Below are 25,242 nucleotides of genomic sequence, written 5' to 3'. Positions count from 1 at the left end.
ATGATAGCAATTCTAATAAACTCTACTAAAATACAGGAATCATCTTTAATTTCAACATTAGCACTGATGAAATCAATCTTCCTCATGATCTTGAGTCTTAGGTTGCTCAATGTTTTTATTCATGAAATAAAAAACTGAAGAGGAAAGTTATTTGTCCAGCAAAAGCCTGAACTGGGGGACATGGGAGGGAAGAGATTTAATAGGACTTAAGGGGCAACCGCTTTTAAATAAATAAATAAATAAATAAATGGATGGATGAATGAATGAATAAACAAACAAACACTAAGTGTGATGTCAATGTGGAATGAACTGCCAGAGGAACTGGTTAAGGCACATACAGTATATTAACAACTTTTAAAAGATAGTAGGACAGGAATATAGATAGAAAAGGTTTAGAAGGTTACAGGCCAAATGCTGGTAAATGGGACTAGCTTGGATGGGGCATCTTGGTTGACATGGACCAGTGGACCAGTGCCCCCAGCACAACCCTCACTGATCTGATTTGATGCAACTAACGCATTTCACTGCATGTTTCAGTGTACACATGACAAATAAAGCTAATCTTTAAATCCTCCTTTACCTTTAGGTAACTTTAACAATTGGGTAGCACCCTTGCCCATCGCAGTGCATACTGTGCAATCTGGCTATGTCTGCCCTTGATTTTCTCTCCACTATCAAATCAGTTGATCAAATACTGCCAATGGATAAGACTGGTAATCAATAGACTTACAAAATGATGCATCATAGCCACATGATAAACAGACAAAATCATTCCTCTTTCAGAGCATCTGCTACCTCAGTGAATACTATTCAGTGAGGATTGGCAAATTCCTTGAATCTGGAACATTTCATCCATGTCTCAAAAAACTTCCAGGTTTCCCTGATGACTCTTTGAACCCTATCTGTGAGGAAAGATCCAGTTCAAAGCCCCTGATTGTCCAGAGTTGGTGGTGGGTGTGGGGACTTAGCTGGACTCGACTCTGTGGGTCTGTTACCCCCCCATAACCCAACAGCACACTAACTCTTGGTGTTAAACGTGCAATAAAGGTGTGCCTTCAGAAGAGGATGCTGCTTTAGTTTGAACACAAAAGTGCATTTGCTACTTAGCAGTTCTATAATAATGTTAGAACCCAGAAAACTAGCAAACTTATCGGCCAGGATTTAATGTTAACATGAGATATTCTACTGTTTCTAATTTAATTCCTATATTTGATCACATGGTATCCACATCTTGTTCAGCCATGTTCAAGTTTCCTTACCTTGTGCGTGAGGTCTTCCTTTGTGTTAGTAAAGTCTTGCCATGCAGTATCTGAGACCTTAGTAAAGACCTGGTCTATTGCATGTATGATATGCTCCAGATTGGTCTTTTCCCGCTCATGCTGTGCCATCATCTGTTGTCTGTGCAGAAACAAACTGACTTAAACAACTACTATAATAACAACCACTTTATTAAATGTAACATATAAATAAATCATTTAATTACACTTTGCTCTCTTGCATCATTAAAAGATCATTACGCTACTGAAAAATCTTTTTTTTTCTAAATTGAAACAGACTGTAAACACTTTGTAAAAATTTACTATTTCAGAGTTTGAGAACTTCCTGATGACAAGATATATCCGGGAGGACTGGAAAATTGCAAATATCACTTCACTCTTCAATAAGGGAGGAAGGCAGAAGGAAGGAAATTACAGGCCAATTTGTCTGGCCTCAGTGGTTGGGAAGATGTTGGAGTCGATTGTTAAGAATGTGGTTTCAGGGTACCTGGAGGCACATGACAAAATAGCCCAGAGTCAGCATGGTTTCCTTAAAGCAAAATCTTGTCTGACAAATCTGTTGGAATTTCTTTGAAGAAATAACAAGCAGGATAGACAAAGGAGAATTGGTAGATGATGTGTACTAGGATTTTCAGAAGGCCTTTATCAAAGTGCTGTTCATGAGGCTGCTAAACAAGATAACAGCATTACATAAGATCAAGTATTAAAGGAAAGATATCCCCATGGATAGAGCATTGGCTGATTGGCAGGAGGCAAAGAGTAGGGAGAAAGGGAGCCTTCTCTGATTAGCTGCTGGTGTTCCACAGGGGTCAATGTTGAAATCGCTTCTTTTTATGTTGTACGTCAATGATTTGGATGACAGGATTGACAGCTTTGTGGACAAGTTAATGGACGATACAAAGATAGGTGGAGGGGCAGGTGGTGTTGAGGAAGCAGAGGACTTGGGCAGATTAGGAGAATAGGCAAAGAGGTGGCAGATGGAATAGTGTCAGGCAGTGTATCGTCTTGCACTTTGACAGAAGGAATAAAAGCATAGACTATATATCAGAAATGATCTAGTAAGTGTGGGTTGGGACAGGCTGTTTTCTGGCAAGCATGTATCTTTGTACTTGCTAAAAGAGCAAAAGGATTGTAAAGGACAAAATTGGTCCTCAGGAAGATCCAAATGCTAATCCATGTGTGGAACCAAAAAAGATGGGGAGATCTTAAATAATGTCTTTGCATCTGTACTTAATCGGGAGATGGATACAGAGTCTACAGATGAGGCAAAGCGGCATCAACTTCATAGATCCGATGAAGGAGGAGGAGGTGTTTGCCGTCCTGAGGCAAATCAGGGTAGATAGATCCCCAGGGCCCAATAAGGCTCCCTTGGACCCCATGGGAGGCAAGTGCCAGGGCTCTAGCAGAGATATTTAAGTCATCCTTGGCGGTAGGGGAGTTACCAGAGGATTGGAGGATAGTCAATGTTATTCTGCTGTTTAAGAAAGGCTGTAGACATAAACCAGGAAATTATAGGCCAGTGAGCCTGACATCAGTAGTGGGAAAGTTACTGGAAGGTGTTCTAAGGGACCGGATATGTAAGCATTTGTATAGACATGGACTGATTAAGGATAGTTAGCATGGCTATCCAACCTTGGGAGTTGTGGATAATGTGGAGGGCTGTCAGAGGTTACAGCAGGACCTTGATAGGGTGCAAAACTGGGCTGAGAAGTGGCAGATGGAGTTCAACCCAGATAAGTGTGAGGTGGTTCATTTTGGTAGGTCAAATATGATGGCAGAATATAGCATTAATGGTAAGACTCTTGGCAGTGTGGAGGATCAGAGGGATCTTGGGGTCTGAGTCCATTGGACGCTCAAAGCAGCGCAGGTTGACTCTGTGGTTAAGGCAGCATATGGTGCATTGGCCTTCATCAATCGTGGAATTGAGTTTAAGAGCTGAGAGGTAATGTTGCAGCCATATAGGACCCTGGTCAGACTCCATTTGGAGTACTGTGCTCAGTTCTGGTCACCTCACTACAGGAAGGATGTGGATACTATAGAAAGGGTGCAGAGGAGATTTACAAGGCTGTTGCCTGGATTGGGGAGCATGCCTTATGAGAATAGGTTGAGTAAACTCGGCCTTTTCTCCTTGGAGCGACGGAGGATGAGAGGTGACCTGATAGAGGTGTATAAGATGATGAGAGGCATTGATCGTGTGGATAGTCAGAGGCTTTTTCCCAGGGTGAAATGGCTGGCACAAGAGGACACAGGTTTAAGGTGCTGGGGAGTAGGTACAGAGGAGATGTCAGGGGTAAGTTTTTTACTCAGAGAGTGGTGAGTGCGTGGAATGGGCTGCCGGCAATGGTCGTGCAGGTGGATATGATAGGGTCTTTTAAGAGACTCCTCGATAGGTACATGGAGCTCAGAAAAATAGAGGGCTTTGGGTAACCCTAGGTAATTTCTAAGGTAGGGACATGTTCAGCACAGCTTTGTGGGCTGAAGGGCCTGTATTGTGCTGTAGATTTTCTATGTTTAAAATATTGTGAGGCCTAATTAGGAGTATTGTAACCAGTTTTGGTCACTTGCCTACAGGAAAGATGCAAATAAGGTTGAAAGAATAGAGAGAAAATTTACAAGGATGTTGCTGGGTCTGTAGGACCCAAGTTATAAGGAAAGATTGAATAGATTAGGACTTTATTCCTTAGGATGTATAAGATTCAGATGAGTTTTTTCAGAGGTATACAAAATTATGAGGGGTATAGATAGGGTAAATGCAAGCAGGCTTTTTCCACTGAGGTTGGGTGGGACTACAACTAGAGGTCATGGGTTAAGGGTGAAAGGTGAAAAGTTTAAGGGGAACATGAGGGGAAACTTCTTCACTCAAAGGGTCATGAGACTGGAACAAGCGGCTAGCAGAAGTGGTGCTCAATTTCAATGTTTAAGTGAAGTTTGGCTAAGTATATGGATGGAGGATTATGGTTTTGGGATGGGCTAGATGGGCTGTACTTTTCTATGTTTTATAAATGGGGAGAAAATTCAAAAATCAGAGATGCATAGGAACATGCAGGATTCCCTAAAGGTTTATTTGCAGGTTGAGTTGGTGGTGAGGAAGGCAAATGCCATGTTCGCAATCATTTTGAGATGACTAGAATATAAAGGCAAGGGTGTGATGCTGAGGCTTTATAAGGCACTGGTGAGGCCTCACTTAGAGTATCGTGAGCAGTTTTGGGCTCCTTATTTAAGAAAGGCTGTGCTGACATTAGAGAGGGTTCAAAGGAGGTTCACGAGAATGATTACAGGAATGAAAGGGCTATCATGTGAGGAGCAATTGATGGCTCTGGGTCTTAACTCGCTGGAATTTAGAAGAATGAGGGGGGAGGATCATTCCCGCAATCCTGATTGAGAAGTTGCAGAACCTGGGCCTCTGTACCTCCCTCTGCAATTGGATCCTCGACTTCCTAACTGGAAGACCACAGTCTGTGTGGATTGGTGATAAAATATCCTCTTCGCTGATGATCAACTCTGGCGCACCTCAGGGGTGTGTGCTTAGCCCACTGCTCTACTCTCTCTATATCCATGACTGTGTGGCTAGGCATACATAGCACAAATACCATCTATAAATTTGCTGATGATACAACCATTGTCGGTAGAATCTCAGGTGGTGACGAGAGGGTGTACAGGAGTGAGATATGCCAACTACTGGAGTGGTGTTACAGCAACAACCTGGCACTCAATGTCAATAAGATGAAAGGGCTGATTGTGGACTTCAGGAAGGGTAAGACGAAGGAACACATACCAATCCTCATAGAGGGGTCAGAAGTGGAGAGAGTGAGCAGTTTCAAGTTCCTGGGTGTCAAGCTCTCTGAGGATCTAACCTGATCCCAACATATCGATGCAGTTATAAAGAAGGCAAGACAGTGGATATACTTTATTAGGAGCTTGAAGAGATTTGGTATGGCAACAACTACACTCAAAAACTTATTTAGATGTAACATGAAGAGCATTCTGACAGGCTGCATCACTGTCTGGTATGGGGGGTGGGGGGGGGGCAACTGCACAGGACCGAAAGAAGCTGCAGAGGGTTGTAAATCTACTCAGCTCCATCTTGGGTACTAGCCTACAAAGTACCCAGGACATTTTCAGAGAGTGGTGTCTCAAAAAGACAGTATCCATTATTAAGGACCTCCAGCACCCAGGGCATGCCCTTTTCTCACTGTTACCATCAGGTAGGAGGTACAGAAGCCTGAAGGCACACACTCAGCGATTCAGGAACAGCTTATTCCCCTTTGCCATCTGATTCCTAAATGGACATTGAACCCTTGGACACCGCCTCACTTTTTAAAAATATACAGTATTTCTGTTTTTAGCATGTTTTTAAATAATCTATTCAATATTTGCATATTGTAATTGATTTACTTATTTATCAGTTATTACTTTCTAATTTTTTTTTCTCTTTGCTAGATTTTGTATTGCATTGAATTGCTGCTGCTAAGTTAACAAATTTCACATCACATGCCGGTGATAATAAACCTGATTCTGAATGTCATTGAAACCTATCAAATATTGAATGGCCTAGATAGAGTGAACGTGGAGAGGATGCTTCCAATTGTGGGGGAGTCTAGGACCAGAGGTCACAGCCTCAGAATAGAGGGACGTCCAGTTAGAACGGAATTTCTTTAGCCAGACAGTGGAATTCGTTGCCACAGGCGGCTGTAGAGTCCAGGTCATTGGGTGGTTGATAGGTTCTTGATTGGTCAGGGCATGAAGGAATACGGGAAGAAGGCATGAGATTGGGGCTGAGAGGGAAAATGGATCAGCCATGATGAAATGGCAGAAGAGGCCTGATGGGTCAAATGGCCTAATTCTGCTCCTATATATTATGGACTTGTATATTAATATAATTAGGGAAATGATAGCACAGTGGTTAATTTACTAGACTAGTATCCACAGCTATTGATCTGGAGACAAGGCTTGCATTCCCACCATGCAATTAAGTAATTTAAATCTAGTAAATTAAATTCACCAAAGATAAAAATCCGAGCATCAGTAATAGGAAAGTATTTCACTGTCATAAAACATGTTCATTAGTAGCTTTTAGGGTCTCACCTTCTGTAGCTATATGCTTTGATGAAGCCTCACTTGGAGTGTTTACTATTTTGGTTGAACCATTAAGGAAGGATGCTGAGGTTTTGGAGAGGGTGCTGCCTGAATTAGAGGGCATATGCAAGGAGAGGTTGGACAAATTCAGATTGCTTTCTCTGGAGTGTCAGAGGCAGAGAGGAGACCTGATGGAAGTTTATAAAATTATGCGAGGCAGAGATAGGGTAGACAGGCAGAGAATTTTTTTCAAAGTTAGAAATGTCAAACACTAAATCCATTTTAGGCAAAAGTGTGTACGTTTAAAGGAGATGTACAAAGCAAGCTTTTGTTTTTAAACAGAGTGATAGCGCCAAGAACATACTGCTAGGGGTGGTGGTGGAAGCAGATTCAATCGTGGTGTTTAGGCTTAGGCACCAATGACAGTGGAAGGATATGGATCACGTGTAAGGTAGAGGGGATTTGTTTAATTTGACAACATGTTTGGCACAAATATCACAGGCTGAAGGGACTGTTCCTGAGCTGCACTGTTTTATGTTCTTAATGTGATTCCAAACTCATTAATATGCTTGAATCAGAATCAGATTTATTATCATTGACATATGTTGTGAAATTTGTTGTTTTGCAGCAACTACAATGCAAAACATAAAAATTACTATAAGTTGTAAGATAAATAGTGCCAAAGGATGGTAGTATTCACGGGTCCATGGACTGTTCAGAAACTGATGGCAGTGACAAAGAAGCTTTCCTAAATTGTTGAATGTGGGTCTTCAGGTTCCTAAACCTCCTCCCTGATGGTAGTAACGAGAAGAGGGCATGTCCCAGATGGTGAGGGTCTTTAATGATGGGTGCTGCTTGCTTGAGGTACCGCCTCATTGTACTTGGTGGTGTGGAGGGTTATGCCCGTGATAAAGCAGGCTAAATTAGAAACCCTCCACAGCTTTTTCCATAACAGGCAGTAATGCAACCAGTCATACACCTGGAGAAATTTCCAAGTGTTTTTGATGACATGCCAAATCTCCTCAAACTTTTAATGAAGTAGAGACACTATCATGCCTTCTTCATAATTGCATCAGTGCCTCCATCCAGGGTAGATCCTCTGTGATACTGACTCTTAACTGTACTATGAAATGGCCTATTAAGCCAACTAGATCCTAATATTGTTGTGGTGAACTACATATACCTGTCTGGACACGCCCCCTGCTGACTGCTCCTGTGGCTCCTCTCACAGACCCCTGTATAAAGGCCTGAACATCCTCTCAGTCTCCAGGATGTAGTATGGTGGTCACTCACTGCTTGTTCCTTCTTCCAGTCAATAAGAGCCGATATCTCGCCTTTACGTCTCAGAGTGAGTTATTGACGGTGCATCAGTTGTCAAGGCTGGAGTGGTAGTGGAGATAAGCTCCCACTACCTATTAAATGCTCCAAATGGCGTGCGGCTCTAGCACCCTCTGACAACTTCTCATGTGGCTTAACTACTAGGCCCAGCAAGACTGTTTCTACTGACAAGAGATAGGGCAAAGGTGGACCACTGGCGCCTCAAAACCAGTTGCTACAGGCAGGTGGGGCACAACAGCCTTGGTTTTAAACCTCTGCTGCCTTGCAGCCATACCCACCCATGGGAAAGGCTTCAGGGGTAAACCCCAAGGAACAAATCGAGAGCCGGGCTCCCTAAGCAAGTTTGATGTTGTTTAAACTTCACTCTGGCAACCTCTGCAACAACACTGGTGCCAAGCTGTATCAGCACTTGCCCTTCCCTTACTACATCAGTGATGTGGAGAGGGAAACCTGCTGCATGGGCAACAGCTGGTTTTTCAGATCTTCCCACCCAGGCTTGCACCATAGTCCACCAGAGGCGCAAACCCATGATCCCCTGGGATCAACAGCTGCCTACTAGTTCATTAAATGTTGTATTTGACAGTGAAGTCTACATCTCGTGAAAGAATATAACACAATTTTGTTTGCATCCTAAGCTTACTTTCAATAAATGCTCAAATTGGAGACTGACCTCTCAACATCAAGTTCTTCTTTTAGTAACTCCAACTCTGCCTCAAATTCGTCCTCGAGTACGACCAGTCTACTCCGCTGCAAATCCATCAACTTATCTACATTCTGAACATGGTTACGCATGGCTGTTATATATTGCTGTTCTGCCTCTTCCAAATCCTTTGTTAAAGCCTGGATAAAGAGTAATTTAAAATATATTAGTGGATCTACTGATGGCTTTAGTACGTTAAACTTGCTCATTCAACACCATTCTCTCTGGTTTGGTAGTCTGGTGTTCTACTGCCCCATACTGCCTGAAACATTTTACTGCAATATGGGACTTACAGGAAGCTGAAATACAGGTCGAGGGTTTCTGATCCAGAGTTTCAGTTGTAGCATTAGTATATATAGTAGTATATATGTAGTATATACGGAACTTCCTCAAAAAAAAGTATGAAGTGAATTGTTAAATCTCTTGGGGTGGGTGTGTTATAGTTCTATGTTCTGTAAAAGAAAAATAATTAAAATACTAGCTATTTCACTTATGTTATTATAGGGAGGATTTCGTAGTAATCATCAGACTGAAATTTTAGCCAAAAGGCTACTTCCTCAAAAAAAACTCTGACTTTCTGCCTACTTTCACTGTCTGTCTATGTCTCTTACTACTAACTGATCTTTCCTGACTACATGCCTGCATTTAATAATCCCCTCTGCTTTTGAACTCTAACTGTTGACCAAAAACGAACCTGAGACATTGGATTGTTCCTGTGACTCACTGCATCCAATAGGAAGTGCAAAGATTTGTGTTTGTTTATGCACTTGCCAGCCAGCAGTCTAATTAATGAGGGAGGAAAGTATGCAAAATGATTAGTAAATTTGCAAATGACACAAAAATTAGTGACGTTGTTATGTGTAAAGAACATAATCTAAGAATACAGCAGGACAGAGATTAACTGTAAAGTTAGGTGGATCGTTAGCAGATGGAATTTAATCTGGACAAGTGAGGTAATGCACTTTGAGTAGTCGCATTCTGAAATGCCAGGAACCTTAGGAATGTTGATGTACAGAGGGACTTGGCGATGCAAATTCTTAGCACATTGAAAGCAAAGATACAGATGGATAGCAGAGTGAAAAATGCTTTCAGCACACTTGCCTTCATAGTCAAGATTACGATTAGTAGAGTTGGGAGATTGGTTAGACAACATTTGGAATATCGTGCACAGTTCTGGTTCCAACACTCCAGGAAGGATGTGGTAGCAATACAGAGTACAGAAGAGATTCACTAAGATGTTGCCTGGAATGGAGGGTTGTAGTTATAAGGAGAGATTCTCACTGGAACTGAGGAGGCTGAAGGGTGACTTTATAAAGGTTTATTAAGTTAATGAAGGGCATGGATATGACAGATAACAGTCATTTATCCAGGGCAGTGGAGTCTAGAACGAGAGGGAACGTGAGTGGAGAGAAATTTAAAGGACTCTGCGGGGTAACGTTTTCACACAGAGGGTAATGATTATCTGGAATGAGCTGCCAAAGGCAGTGGTGGAGGCAGATACAATTACATTAAAAAGGTATCTGGACAGACACCTTGACAGGAAAGCATAGAGGAATGCAGGCACATAGGATTAGTACAGATAGGCATCATAGTCAGCATGGATAAGGTGAGCTGAAAGGGCCCATTGCAGTTCTATGATTCTGTGTTGTGCTTGTTCTACTTTCTCTCCTTATTCAAAAAAAGAGTTGAAACTCACAATAGGTTTAGTTAGGGGCAATGGTAATTTCAGCTCTCACCCTGATGATGCCATCTTTCCGATCTATAATTCTTCCAAAGGTTTGAGTCAAGATCTCAATGTCCTTGCGTAAATCTGCAGCTTTAGCTTCTCGCATCACAGTGCGCCATTTCTCAGTTAGCTTTAAGACGTTGATACGGGTGTTGTGTTGTTCTTTAGACAGTTTGTCCTGCATGATACAAATAGAAAGAACACGGTAAGTTACACCAGAATATAACAGTATGTAAATAACAGGTTGCTGTAAATCTGGCGGCTAGTAGCCTGCATCATCCACTGGTAAAACTATCAATGTTTCCATCACTTCTCTGTGAAACTGGCAGCAATTCAAGAATTTCTGTGTCTGTGCTGTTCAAAAGCGAATCTTAAAGATGCTGTCAGTGATAAGGCTTCCCCCACAAGCAGTTTGTAACCTTCTCCGTTGTAATCAATGGAGTTTCTTGAAATGTCATAAATTACAGGTATTTACAAACTAGTCCCAATGTAGAACATCATGAAAATCTTAACTCCTTATTGCCAGAGGCCTATGACTTTTTAATGCTTAGTAAATTATCTAACTTTACATACAATCTTTACGGATTTGATTTACTAATCTCTCACAGATTTTTTCCGAAATATTAAGAACTTTTAAAATTATATTTATTTATGATTAAAGTAGAAGTTGATATTTCATGAGTGTCAACCAGTTTTCATTTAGTAAACCATATTTCAGAAGTTAATTTCTTTTAATGTTGATTTTGCCTTCTGAATTAAACAGTGAAAAACCTTCGATTTGATTGGCTGTTCTGTCATCTTGATTTCAACATAACTTCAGGACACAATAGTCCCTTTTAAACTAAGCCTGAAGAAGAGAAATTTGTACCGTCATTATATCCGTTGGAACTTCGTTTGAGGTCTGGTGGGAAGTGCCGTTGACTAAAAGTTCCAGGCAATAAGTTGGCTTTGACTATCCAAAGGGACCATTCCTTAAACTCACTGCTTGCTATTTGTCACTTGAAGTATTTGTTGCTCCTGACAAGCAAGTCACATGCAAAAGAAATGAGTTGGGAGAAGATGCGCCACACACTACCCACTCCTTACCTGCAAGTTGATAATTTAAAACAAAAAATAAGTCTGCTACCTTCCTCCCTATATACAGAAAGCACACGGAATATATTATTGTATGTACATGGTAATGGAAATGACAGAGACTCAGTCCCAGATCTCTTAAGTCACACTTAATTCTCGCGATAGCCACTGTTTTATGCAGAACTTTTGACAGCTTGCCAAGTGTTTAGCTGCAAAACACGTTTGCAATCTAAATTGCTGTCTTTGCTCATTATCATATTGTTTCCTGTGGCTTGACATTTCCATTACTGCATGGGATTCAGAGATAGAGAGCATTGTGTGGTCAAGCCTGCAAAACAAGTTTTTTTCCCCAGAAGCAGGCCACAAATAGATGACAGATTATAAAGGTGTAAGTGACCACAATATCAGTCAAGATAGCTTTACAAACTTCAACAAAAAAACTCTTTCTCTCATATAATATGTACAGGAAGATATGGTTTTCAAAAATACTGTGACACACTATTGGATCACAGGATAGCAATTAAACTACATTTGTAAACATTTTAGAAAATAATAATACCCAAATATGAACAGCAACCAATTTTGTAAAAAAAATCAAAAGGATCTGGATTATATATACTTTGACTATCCCTTCATCTTCACCTGGTCCATCTCCAATTCTCAATGATCTTGTTGCCTCCACCTCCATCTCTCAGAGTAGGCCAGTGACCCAAATCCACTCTAAGCCACTGATTCCTAAAGTTATGTTGATAATTCTGCCTCCAAATTCAATTCCTTTGAAGATTCTATTCTATTCTCTAGTTTCTTAGTCTCCATTTGATTTGTTCTGACAATGCTACCTCCTTCACCTGGATCACAAATACATCTTTCATTCATGTTGTGGTTAACAAGGCCCTGAACAGTATGCATGTAATTTTCTGTATTTTTAATATCAATCATTCTCTTCACTGCTAGAATCAAAACAAAGGCTTCCCGATGTCCTCATCCTCAACATTCAGTGGATCATTTTCCCATAGTGCTCAATATCTGAAGGTAATTAATGGCATGCCCACAAATTAAACAGAGAATATTTGTTACTGTATTTTAGTTACTGCCTGTTACACTGCTGGATTTTAGGACAGCAATGAAAGTCCTCCATCTCTATCATTGACCATCTTCTCTATTGTGCCCCGGGTGTAGTTCAGGAGTCCTCACTTCTGCCTCTCCATTACAATGCCAAGTTTTCTTTGGTCTCCTGCATTTCCTCCACCCTTCAGGGATTCAATGAAGTTCTGTCTTGATGATGAAGTTGACCTCTCTTCTCATCAAGTGCCCAGTCTATAAACAATGTTTCCTCATGATGATTGAGGCCATGCCCTCTTGATGACACTGGAGGATCTTCTGGAGGCTCATGGTGTGGAAAGACAACAGCTTGACAAGGTCATTCCCTGTCATGCACCAGCATTCTGACCCGTACAAGAGTGTGGACAGAACACAGCTCTGGTACAGCTTCACCTTGCTGTGAACACTGTACTTGGTTGATCCCCATATGTTGCTCATTAATCTGAAGAAGTTTCTAGCTTTGCTGGGTCTGCACTGGATGCTGTCCTTGGTCCCAGCGTCCTGCTGAATGATGCTGCCCAGTTAGGGTGAGTCTGCCAGGGCTGGGTAAGTTGACATCATGTGCCTTGACGGGAGGAGGAGACTCTACATTGAGGGTCATGGTCGGAGTCTTTCTCTCTCTGACTCTGAGTCCAGCCTGTCCTCCAAAGGTACATAGACATTTAGCTTTCTCTTGTGCGCTGGTATGTACGTGATAGTAATGTGAGTTCATCCACAAAGTCAAGATCTCCTAAAGTAGAGAATAGAGTTCACCTAGTGCCTCTCTGCTTATCTTTTATTGTTCGCCTCATAACCCAGTCAGTCACCAGGTTAAATAAGATCACCAACATCACACATCCTTGCCTGACTCTTGTCTTGACTTCAAAGTTCAAATTGTAGTCCCCAACTGTGCATGCAAAGCTTACACAGAAACTCTGGACGATTTTGGCAGGGATCCCCATGATCTGAGAATTGGCCAGAGGCTCTCCCTGTGGATGCTATCAAAAGCCTTTTCAAAGTCCACGAAATTCACATAGTTGTTTCTGCCACTCTGTACATTTGTTCTATGATGTTATGCAGCACAAAGACCTGGTTGAAACAGCCTCTGTTTCTCCTGAAGCCAGTTTGCTCTTTCTTCAAGCACATATCAACAGCATCTGTAATCTGTTGGACAATGACACTGGCGAGGATCTTGCTGGCAACTCACAAGAGTATGATGCCACGCCAGTTGTTGCAATTACTTAGTGCTCCTTTCTTGGGGATCCTAACAATGACTCCATTTGTCCAGTCCTTGGGTATTTGTCCCTGTTCCCAGAATATAGTAAAAGTGGTTGCAGGATGGCTGCTGCAACTTTTAGTTCAGCTTTGAACAGTTCGGCATTTAAATTGTCATGTCCTGGAGCTTTGCTGTTCATTAGTGATTTAATCACAGCAACAATCTCTTCTTTCTTTGGTGGATCTGTGTTGACATCAAGGTCCTCTGTTGCCTCTTGTATGTCAGGCTCTTCACCTGCTGGTGGTCTATTCAGTAATTGTCTGGAATACTCTGTCCAATGTACTTCTTACTCTTTCTCAGTTATCAAAAGCAGACTGTTATCTCTCACAGGACCACTGGTTCTGCCCTGCAACTTTCCGCATACCAATTTTGAAATCTTGCATATATTTCCCTGATCATCCCAATTGGCTGCTACTTCAGCCTCCTCTGCAAGGTCTGCCATGTAGCTTTCTCATCCTTTCTTGCAAGCCTCTTCACCTTCTTGTTAGCTTCAGTATATGCTAGTTGAAGTTTCTCCTTAATTCGTGTTGACTTTGCATCTAACACTTTCTTTTTAATTTTCTGTATTTCTTCTAAGGCTGTCCATGTTTTCTGCTGTATCTGTTCTTTGTTCTTCTTTCCTGCTCTGTAGCCTAGACAAGCCTCACTGCTCTCCTTGAAGATTGAGGCAATCCATTTCCACATTGTGTCGATCTTTTCTGCTGACACATCCCCGTCAAGGTTTTGCAAGGCCTAGGATCAGATCTCACACTGGTGTCCTTGAGCTTTTCAACATCAAAATGTCTTTGTACACGTGTTCTTCTCCCAGTGCTTCTCAGCTTGAGTTTCATCACTCCTACAACAAGGTGGTGATCACTTCCTGTATCAGCTCCTCTCTTCACCTTTACATCCTGCAAGGATCGTCTCCACGTACTATTGATCATTAAGTGGTCAGTCTAGTTCTTGTCACATCCACTGGGTGAGCACCTTGCCAGTTTGTGGATTTTATAGTGTGGGAAGAGGGTTCCTCCTATAACCAGATTGTCCACGGCACAGAATTCCACCACTTTCACCATTGTTACTCATCGTTCCACATCCATGCATGCCCATGACCCTATTGAAATGTGAGTTGTTATTTCCCACTTTGGCATTTAGATCTCCCATGAAGATGATTATGTCATGGTGTGGTGTTAACTCTACCTCTGATTGCAGCTGTTTGTAGAAAACCTCATTTTCTTCAATGTCAACCATTAGTTGGAGCACAGCATTGGATCACACTCCTGTTCACTGCTTCCCTTTCAGCCTGACTCTCATCAGCCTGCAGTTGATTAGTTTCCATTCCAGCAAGCACTTCTCAATTCCTTTCTTCAAAATGACAACTACACCATCATGTTGATGATCACCTTCCCTTCCTGAGTATAAAACTGTTTCACTAGTTGTAGCTTTTAGTCTGCCAGACCCTGTCCACCTGCTTTCACTGACACCCAGTATATGTAGGGTGTGACAATGTATTTTTAATTATTTGTGTTAGCTTGCCAGCTTTGCACATGGTTTTTACATTCCAAAAAAACAATTTTGGTCTTGATCTTGGTGGTCTTCATCATGTCTGTAGCTTCCTCTTGGTTTACACTACTGTCAGTCATGCAAATCCCGGATAGAGACTTAGGAATACCATCACACACCAATATAAGATTCTTCATTGCTGTTTCTCTAACAATTTTTTCAAGCAGTTACTAGCCCTGAGTTGAACCCCCCAACCTGGAGGACCAGCGGACTTAGTCTGGCTTCTACCCTTTGACCTGTTTGGCATAGGTGATCCTACCAAGAGTCAAAACACAAGGCACTGACTCCAGCCAACACAGCTCTCCAGGTCTTTAAGGCATGAAAAGCCTCCAAAACCTACACCAAGGTTGTGGTCCTCTTGTAGGGTTACTGTATTTTAGTTAAACATATAGAGTATATGTGCCTTGACAACCTCCAGTACATGGTGGAGTTCAGTTGAGACTGTGAAATTACCAATGTGATTTTAATAATGGGGGAGTTCAGTTGTGGGTGTGAAATTTCTAGTATGGTTATACTAGTAGTGGAGTTCAGTTGCAGGTGTGAAAGTAACTATGGAGGTGTTCAGCTGGACAAGTGAAATTACTCATCAATAACATGATGCTCACCGAAGCCCAGAGTTTCACTATGACCACTCCACTCCAGACCTCATCACGCCCTTGGTCGAAACAAAGTCAATGAACTAAATTCTAGAAGAGAGAGATTGCCCTTGACATCAAGGAAACATTTGACTCAGTGTGGCATCAAGGAGCCCCAGCACAACTGAGGTCAACGGACGTAAAGGGGAAATATTCCAGTGGTTGGAGTCGTACCTTTCATAAAGAAAAATGGTTCATCATCCCAGAACATTACTGCAGGAGTTCCTCAGGGAAGAATCCTAGGCCTAACTATCTTCCACTTTTTTTTCCCCAATGCCTTTTTCCCCATCATAAGGTTAAAAGTGGGATGTTCACTGATTATTGCACAGTGTTCAATTCCATTCACAACTCCTCAGCAAATGAAGGCCACGCCTGTTTGCAGCAAGACCTCGGTAACATTCAGGCATGGGCTTATATGTGGCATATAACAGCTGGACCACAAAATTACTAGACAATGACCATTCTCCAATAAGAGAGATTTCAGAGCAACACACACAAAATGCTGGAGGAACTCAGCAGGCCAGGCAGCATCCATGGAAATAAACAGCAAACATTTCGGGCCGAGGCCCTTCTTCAGGGCAGGAAAAAAAGTGGGAGGGTGCCAGAATAAAAAATGAGGGGAGGGGAAGAAGGATAACTAGAAGCTGACAGGTGAAGCCAAGTGGGTAGGGAAGATAAATGAGTGGAGATGACGGAATCTGATAGGAGAGAAGGGCGGATCATAGGAGAAAACAAAAGAGGAGACAACCAGGGGAGGTGATGCGCAGGTGAGAAAAGGTAAGAGACCAGAATGGGAAATAGAAGAAGGAGGGGGACAGAATTTTTTTTTACGGGAAGGAGAAATCAATAATCATGCCATCAGGTTGGAGGCTACCCAGATGGAATATAAGCTGTTGCTCCTCCACCCTAAGAATGGGCTCATCTGGGCACAAGGGAAAGCCATATACTGACATGTCGGAACAGGAATGGGAACCAGAATTAAAACATTTGACCACTAGAAAGTACTGGTTTTGGCAGATGGAGCAGAGGTGCTTGACAAAGTGGTCCCTCAATTTACAACGGGTCTCACCAATGTAGAGGTTGCACTGGGAGCACCAGGCACAGTAGATGACCTCAGCAGATTTACAGGTGAAGTGTTACCATACCCGGAAGGACTGTTTTGTGTCCTGAAAGTTGGTGAGGGAGGAGGTGAATGGTCAGGTGTTGCACTTTGGCCGCTTACAGGGTTAAGTGCCGTGAGGAAGATTAGTGCGATGGGACAAATGGACAAGGGGCTCACAGAGGGAGCGAACTTTGTGGAAAGCAGAGAAAGGGGGAGGTAAAGATATGTTTACTGGTAGGATTCCTTTGGAGATGGTGGAAGTTGCAGAGGATGATTGTTGGACAGAGGTTTATGGGGTGGTAGGTAAGGACAAAAGGAACTCTATCAGGGTGAAGATGTGGTAGGAAATGGATGTGTAGGAAATGGAGGAGATGTGGGTGAGGGCAGCATCAATAGTGGAGAGAGGGAAACCCCGTTCTTTGAAGGAGGAGGATGCCCATGGCTACCCCTCGAGTCTGGAAAAAGTGGGAGCTGAAGAAAAATTTCTTCAGGGTGAGAATCAGTTTTGCCAGTCAGATGAGGGTGGTGGTGGAGGGGGATTGGTTGGTTCTTTTGTCCAGAAAAAAAGTGAACAGATTTAAGGGCTCCTTTTTGAAGGTTAGAAGCGTATAGCAACTGAAAATGAATGGTAAAAATGAGGCCGTCAAGACCCAGGAATTGAAAGTTACCAAGGAGATCAAGAGTATCAGATACCAACCATCTTTACCTGTAGCTTGATGGAATGGTTACTGAATCAATACAGCTCTCATGTGCTCAAGAAGCTTGACGCTATCCAGGACAAAGCAGCCCATTTGATCGATAGCCCATCCAGCCCCGAGTATGCATTCTCTCCACCACCAGTGTACAGTAGTTGCAGTATGTACCATCTACCAAATGCAAATTTCTCAACCAGTTTACTGCAATGGCATTTCCTAAACCTTCACCTCTACCACCAAGAGCAGCAGGTGCAGGGGAACACCATCACCGACAGGTTCTCAAAATTATGTAACATCCTGACTTGGAAATATATCCACATCGCTGACTCTAAACCCTCCAGCACACCTGTGGTAGCATCTCCACTAGAAGCACTGCAGTGGTTCAAGAACTTGACTCACCAGTGCTTTCTCAAGGGCTGATTTGGGATGAGTTACAAATGTTGGCTTTGCCTGTGGCACTTAGTTTCCAGTAAACAAATAAAAATTTATAGAACAGTCTTATTAACTAACCAATTGACAAAAGAGCACAGTCTGTGACACATTTCAGATTCACAAGGTAAACAGTCTTACCTCCCATTTCTTAACAAATTAAGGCTCACAAAAATTGCTCAGCCGCACTTTACAAAAACACTTAAAATTTGTATCCAGGATGTACCTTCAAGAATTGACTTAACATCTCCTCTTTCCTCCTTTGCACCTCTTCTTCATCCAGCATTTTCTGCTGCAGGTATAGCAGACGTTCCTCCTCAGTCATCAAGTCTAATTTTTTTTTTTGCTTAGACATGATGAGTTAGTTTCAAAATTCCTAAAGAAACATAAATATCAAAAGCATAAATAAAAGATCATCTATTTAAAGCTCTCCAAAGAAATGCAATATATTACAATCAAGAGCACTAGATCTTTATTTCAACTTAATTATAAATGGTTTCCTGAAAGGAAAATCCTGCCTGATAAACCTACTGCAATTCTTTGAGGAAATTACAAGCAGGGTAGACAAAGGAGGTGTAGTAGACATGGTATACTTGGATTTTCAGAAGGCCTTTGACAAGGTGCCCCACATGAGGCTGCTTAGCAAGATAAGAGCCCATGGAATTACAGGGAAGTTACTAGCATGGGTGGAGCATTAGTTGATCGGCTGAAAACAAAGTGGGAATAAAGGGATCCTATTCTGGCTGTCTGCCCATTACCAGTGGAGTTCCACAGTGGTCGGTGTTGGGACTACTGCTTTTTAACATATCATTTGGACTATGGTATTAATGGATCTGTGGCTAAATTTGCCGATGATACAAAGATAGGTGGAGGAGCAGATAGTGTTGAGGACACAGAGAGCCTACAGAGAGACTTTGAATGTTTAGGAGAATGGGCAAAGATATGGCAAGTGATATACAATGTTGGAAAGTGTATGGTCATGCACTTTGGTGGAAGAAATAAACAGGCAGACTATTATTTAGATGGGGAGAGAATTCAAAATGCAGAGATGCAAAGGGATTTGGGAGTCCTTGTGCAAGATACCCTAAAGGTTAATCTCCAGGTTGGTGAAGAAGACAAATGCAATGTTGGCATTCATTTCTAGAGGTATAGAATATAAGAGCAGGGATATGATGTTGAGGCTCTATAGGGCACTCGTGAGACCACACTTGGAGTATCGTGTGCAGTTTTGGGCTCCTTATTTTAGAAAAGGATATACTGACACTGGAGAGGGTTCAGAGAAGATTCACGAGAATGATTCCAGGAATGAAATGGTTACTGTATGAAGAATGTCTGGCAGCTCTTGGACTGTACTCCCTGCAGTTCAGGAGAATCTCATAGAAATATTCCAAATGTTGAAAGGCCTGAACAGATTAGATATGGCAAAGTTATTTCCAGTGATAGGGGATTCTAGGACAAGAGGGCACAACTTCAGTATTGAAGGATGTCCTTTTAGAACTGAGATGCGGAGAAATTACTCTAGTCAGAGGGTGATAAATCTGTGGAATTTGTTGCCACGAGTGGCTGTGGAGGCCAAGTCATTGGGTGTATTTTAGACAGAGATAGATAGGTTCTTGATTAGCCAGGGCATTAAAGGGAATGGGGTGAAGGCAGGGGAGTGAGGATGAGTGGAAGAATTGGATCAGCCCATGATTGAATGGCGGAGCAGACTTGATTGGCTGAATGGCCTACTTCTGCTCCTATATCTTATGGTCTTACGGTTAGAATAAGCAACAACAACAAAAACTCTTCCAAGCACCATTTTATAACACGGGCAATCTTGATAATTAAAATCTAAAACATTGGTTACTTTGGTCACAACTAAACTACATAAGTAGCATTAATTTAGCTGTGGTTTCCAAAGCAGTTGGTGGCTGTGGAAATGTACTCTTGGCTTAAGACTTGCCCAACCTCAAACTTCTGCTTTTTGAGTATTCCAGAACCCCTACAGCTAACATTCTGACTCAACCACACCCTAGAAATAATAGAATTTCCCAGCTTTTCTGCTCTTGTAAAACATTTTACTTAGTAGGAGCAACACAGATCAGTCAATATCAATTTCTAACAACTCGTCCAAAAGATAGCAGAAAATGCAGAAAGTACTCAGCAGAACAGGCAGCATATGGAGAGTGAGAAAAATACATATGACCAAAAGAGAATATCCCCATCGGCTCGTCGGATGATTGCATTAATGGCCAGAAGATCCATTTTATTGAACTGGAAAGAGATTAATCCTCCAACTACATTCCAATGGTTTTCCCAAGCTATATCTTGTTTAAATTTAGAGAAAATCAGAAGTGTTATTTTTGACCCTTCAATTAAATTTGAAGCCTGGAAACCAATTATTCAACACTTTCATATGAGCTAAATTGACCTTTCCCAAACCTCTTTTACTACCTTTAATTATTTGGATAGAGGAGCGGAGTTATTGACACTACTGTTCATATCTGTTGTAATATAATAGCCCAGTTGTTTTTTTTCCTTCTCAGTTTTTTTTTCAAGTTAGTTAGTTGCTTTTATATATATATATTTTAATTTGGGGTTTTTTCTTTTCATTATAAATACAGGATGAGTTTGGGAGATTTGGCACATTTGTGTTACTAATAGTTGTTACTTGTATATACTGTTCTATTAACTCTGTATTCCCAATCTCTCTGTATTTCTATTGTTATTTTGTTTTGTTCGAAAACCAATAAAAAGATTTGAAAAGAAAGAGAATTTTTTTTGCGACTTCCTTGCTCTAGGGAAGGTTATAGAATTCTATCAAAGATAAATTTACTGTTGTTTTTGAGACTTTGGATATATAGCAGAACATTGCTTTATATATTCTCTAGGTAAATGGGAAATACTGCCCAGCCACAGATGTCCTGGAAGCATTAAAATTCATGTACAAAGTAGGGACTGGAGATACATGTACACCAATCTAAGTAAAATTAGCTTGCAAATTTCACTCAAGGGCATTAGAACTCACCACAGTGACCTTTGGTATTTGGGTAACCCACCCCACACACAAATGTGGACATCAGGGTGAAGCTCTTATTAAACATAATTTTCACCACTTTCTTGGAGATTTGTACATTGTGTGCTATGGTCATTGTAGATCTACAGATAGGATGGAAAGTGACTTAGTGACTTCTACAGGGCAGATAAGGACTATAAGCTGCACCTGTACCACATAGAGCAATACTGAGAACACTTGGCACTTGATGACCCATTTATTTCCCATATCAAAATGAAGTACTGTTGTGACAATCCATGTTTCTGCTTCAGCTTGTCTCTATACTCTATCCACTTCTTGGTAAATTTCCCAGCTCATCCAAACCATATTCCTAGCACCTCCAAGTATCTAGACTTGATGATGAAGGGAAAAAAGGAATGATTGTACCAGCTCCAAAGAACTTTCACTATAATTGACTCCAGCTCCCAAGGACAAATCAAACTGTGACATATGCTTATAATTCTGTGGATCGACAATAGATCCAAGTGAAAGACTGAGATGATCACCCTTCCTACATGCTTTCTGATGGGACTAATCTGGCAATACACATTAGATCTTGCCTAATTCCAGATTTGATAAGGAAACACCTTGTTTACTTTGATGAGGACTCTGCTATTTATGTTGATGTTGAGCGGTCTTTTCCAATTGTGATTCTCTTCCCTAACCCCATTTTGGGGAGCATATCCATTCTGTACATGTGATATTTGATATTCCTTCTCCTTTAATCTAGGTGAATCACCAAATCCAGGGATTTGACATGGTTGGCAGTGAGGTGGATCACCACTTTCTGAGCTTATCTTGCTTCTTTTTTTTTTGTTTTTAATGTGGGTAATGATGTATTTCTTCATAGATTCTGACAATCAGAAATACCAATTGGAAGCATATTGTCGTCGACTTCCATCTGGTCTGCACTAATCCTGCTCCACACGGCCAAGAACAACTCAGCCAGCAAGCCATCACTTCTGGGAGCTTTATTTGCCTGAAGGGAACTTGTCAGCTCATTCAGTTACTGGTTGGTCCAGACTCTCCTGCCTGCTAAGATTCTGGGAGACAATACTGTCTGTCACTTTGAAATTGTATTGTCCAGCTCATATTCCCACACCCTTAATATGTCTGACTGTGAAGAGATTGTTGAACCATCCTCTTCTTCGGGGTTGCTCATTATAAAGCTCTCTCTGTGAACCTTTTGGAAGAAGTGCAAGAACATCTCATCCAGCTTGCTGGTTCTCTACCTCTTAGGACACCTCCTTGACATCAACTTCTTTTGACCACAAAAGGAACAGATTCTGTGTGCACGGTACCATAATGTAAAGGGTGTCATGGTAGCATTAGCAGTTAGCACAATGCTTTATAGTGGCAATGATCACCAATTGGGGTTCAATTCCTGCTGCTGTCTGTAAGGTGTCTGTATGTTCTCTCCGTTGACCATGTGGGTTTCCTCCAAGTACTCTGGTTTCCTCCCACATTCCAAAGATGTACAGGTAGGGTTAGAGATAGTAAGTTGTGGGCATGCTATGTTGATGCTGGAAGTGTGGCCGCACTTGTGGCCTGCCCCCAGCCCAATCCTTGGACTGTGTTGATTGTTGAATCAAATGTCACATTTCAATGTGTTTCAATTTTTCAATGTACATGTGACAAATAATGCTAATCTTTATTAACATGGTGGGATGTAATGATCAATGCCCTATGTTCCAATCTGCTTTCTGAGAGTTACCTTCTTTCTGAACACCTTTCAGGGTGAAGAACCTAGTGATGCTAATGATTCTCACCAGTTAATCAGCAAAGTGAAGAGTGGGGCTTCAGGGCTCTCCAACCTAGGCAATCTCATCTAAGATCACCCTGCCAGTCTCTGATCTTCCTGTAGATGTCAGTACTCCACAACTGAAGCAATTGCTGATCTGATAATGTCAACGTGTCTGGTCTGGTGTTGGTGTAACAATCCTCAGAAATCTCTGATGTGTCCCATTACTCTGCAGAATATGGGGAGATATGCCAAATAACTGGCCTACATGATAATAGTATGGATTTATCGCCCCTCTCCATACAACACCTCATTTTACCTTTCCCTTCCTAGGTGAGCGTGAAATATCCCAGAGCCAACACTATCAAATTCAGATTTATTTATTACATGTTACACCGAAACAGATAGTGAAATGCATCATTTGTGCTAACAAATCAACACACCTAATGTGCTAGGGGCAGCCTGCAAGTATCCTGCCCCACATTCCCGCGCCAACACAGCATGCCCACAATGTTCTGAAACAACAGCACCAAAAACAGCGGAGGCGCAACATTGGAGCAAATGTTCTGACTCAGGTGAAAACCTAATCACAATGTGCAAAACGAACAAAAACTTTAGTTTCAAAAACCAGTTTAAGTGAAATTGTTAAAAACACAAAATGCTGGCAGAACTCAGCAGGCCAGACAGCATCTATGGGAGGAGGTAGTGACGACGTTTTGTACAGTTTTGGTCTCCAGGGTTAAGGAAGGACATCCTGGCTGTAGAGGAAGTGCAGCGTAGATTCACGAGGTTAATTCCTGGGATGTCTGGACTGTCTTACGCAGAGAGGTTAGAGAGACTGGGCTTGTACACACTGGAATTAAGGAGATTGAGAAGGGATCTGATTGCAACATATAAGATTATTAAGGGATTGGACAAGATAGAGGCAGGAAATATGTTCCAGATGCTGGGAGAGTCCAGTACCAGAGGGCATGGTTTGAGAATAAGGGGTAGGTCATTTAGGACAGAGTTAAGGAAAAACTTCTTCTCCCAGAGAGTTGTGGGGGTCTGGAATGCACTGCCTCGGAAGGTAGTGGAGGCCAATTCTCTGGATGCTTTCAAGGAGGAGCTAGATAGGTATCTTATGGATATATGGAATCAAGGGATATGGGGACAAGGCAGGAAGTAGATGATCAGCCATGAGCTCAGAATGGTGGTGCAGGCTCAAAGGGCCGAATGGTCTACTTCTGCACCTATTGTCTATTATCTATAAAACCCTTCATCAGGTGATTAGATTAGTGTCAAGAATATTTCCTGCAGCACAGTTGGTGAGACACTTTATTTTGACTCAAAGGTCAATTATTTTCCATTGAAAAACATCATGATTTTTGCAATCCCCAAGTAATGGAGTTGTATTTAACAGAAGTAGAATTTAGTTTCTTTTGTGCCACAGCATTAACGGCTTTGTAAATTTTAATTGAAACCCTGTGGTAACAGCTCCATCTTAGCAGCAATACAGTTTCTGGTGGTATTATTTTGCCCAGTATACAAACTATACAAACTTATTAATCCTGATGAAGGGTCCTGGCCTGTTCATTCTGACTATTCATTCGGTTCACCTCCTCCCATAGATGCTGAGTTCTGCCAGCATTTTGTGTTTTTATTTATTTCCAGCATCTGCAGATTCATTCGTGTTGCCTTTAAATGAAATTGTGACTGTTTCCAGGTGATTGGAGAACAGAAGTGCCCTGGGATTAGGGTTTATCTCTCGACAGGGTTTCACCATCACCAGTTGGCTCCTGTTGTGTACACAGCGTTACAAAAGGGATAACATCCAGACACCTTGCTCGCTACGAAATATTGAGAGGGAAGTGAAAAGTGCTAAAGGAATGTAGATCTGCCTTACTGCGTAGGATAGATCCCAGGGGTCGCCTGTACTTTATAGGGAGCCGCCGGTCGATACCTCCGCCCTTCTTCGCCTCTTTTCCTCCTTCGTTCCTTTCGTAGCCCCTGCTTTGTCCTTCTTTCTCTCTCCCCCAGTCTCGTGCGGTAATCTAGCAACCGCCCTAACAATAACATAGCAACGGGCAACAAGGAGTGTTGGCAAGAGCGTCTTCCATGGAGAACCACCCTGCCCTTGCGGAGAGCGACGCACTCCGGTCGGAAGGACACATATATTTTAATTAGGTTTATGAACTCCTGAATCACGTCGGATGAAAGAAAAACTACTGTATATCTTTAAATAATACCAGATAAGATCATTTTAATGTTTTGTTCAAAAAGTTAAGTTATTTGGATTAGTAAAATAAGAATGAGAAAATAAACTCATCACAGACTGAAGGGCATTAAAATATTTTGTATTAATTTCTATTCAGGTTTGATAATAAAGCAGCAAATAATAAAAACAAGAGATTCTGCAGATACTGGAACACATACACAAAATGCTATAGGAGCTCAGGAAATCAGGCAGCCTCTGTGGAGGAGAATGAACAGTCAGGGTTTGGGGCCAGGACCTTTCATCAGGACTAATAAGTT

The 25,242-nt window shown here is 41.7% G+C and overlaps 1 protein-coding gene across 1 annotated transcript in view; it reads right to left on the bottom strand.

Annotated features, from left to right (window-relative positions):
- Nucleotides 1-24,890, bottom strand: part of ccdc65 (coiled-coil domain containing 65) — a 39,316-nt gene extending 14,426 nt beyond the window's left edge. Inside the window, exons 1-5 of the mRNA XM_059955940.1 lie at nucleotides 24,614-24,890; nucleotides 18,177-18,326; nucleotides 10,128-10,295; nucleotides 8,362-8,531; nucleotides 1,260-1,398 (exon numbers count right to left, since the gene is read on the bottom strand). Coding sequence (XP_059811923.1) covers nucleotides 1,260-1,398; nucleotides 8,362-8,531; nucleotides 10,128-10,295; nucleotides 18,177-18,305 — 606 coding nt within the window. The 5' untranslated portion in view covers nucleotides 18,306-18,326; nucleotides 24,614-24,890. The remainder of the gene's footprint in view (nucleotides 1-1,259; nucleotides 1,399-8,361; nucleotides 8,532-10,127; nucleotides 10,296-18,176; nucleotides 18,327-24,613) is intronic.
- Between the last annotated feature and the right edge of the window lie 352 nt (nucleotides 24,891-25,242).

The sequence above is a fragment of the Hypanus sabinus genome, chromosome X1, assembly GCF_030144855.1.
Source record: "Hypanus sabinus isolate sHypSab1 chromosome X1, sHypSab1.hap1, whole genome shotgun sequence".
Classification (NCBI taxonomy): Eukaryota; Metazoa; Chordata; class Chondrichthyes; order Myliobatiformes; family Dasyatidae; genus Hypanus; species Hypanus sabinus.
Note: the sequence above shows the minus strand (reverse complement) of the source record. Positions and strands in the feature narration are given on the sequence as shown.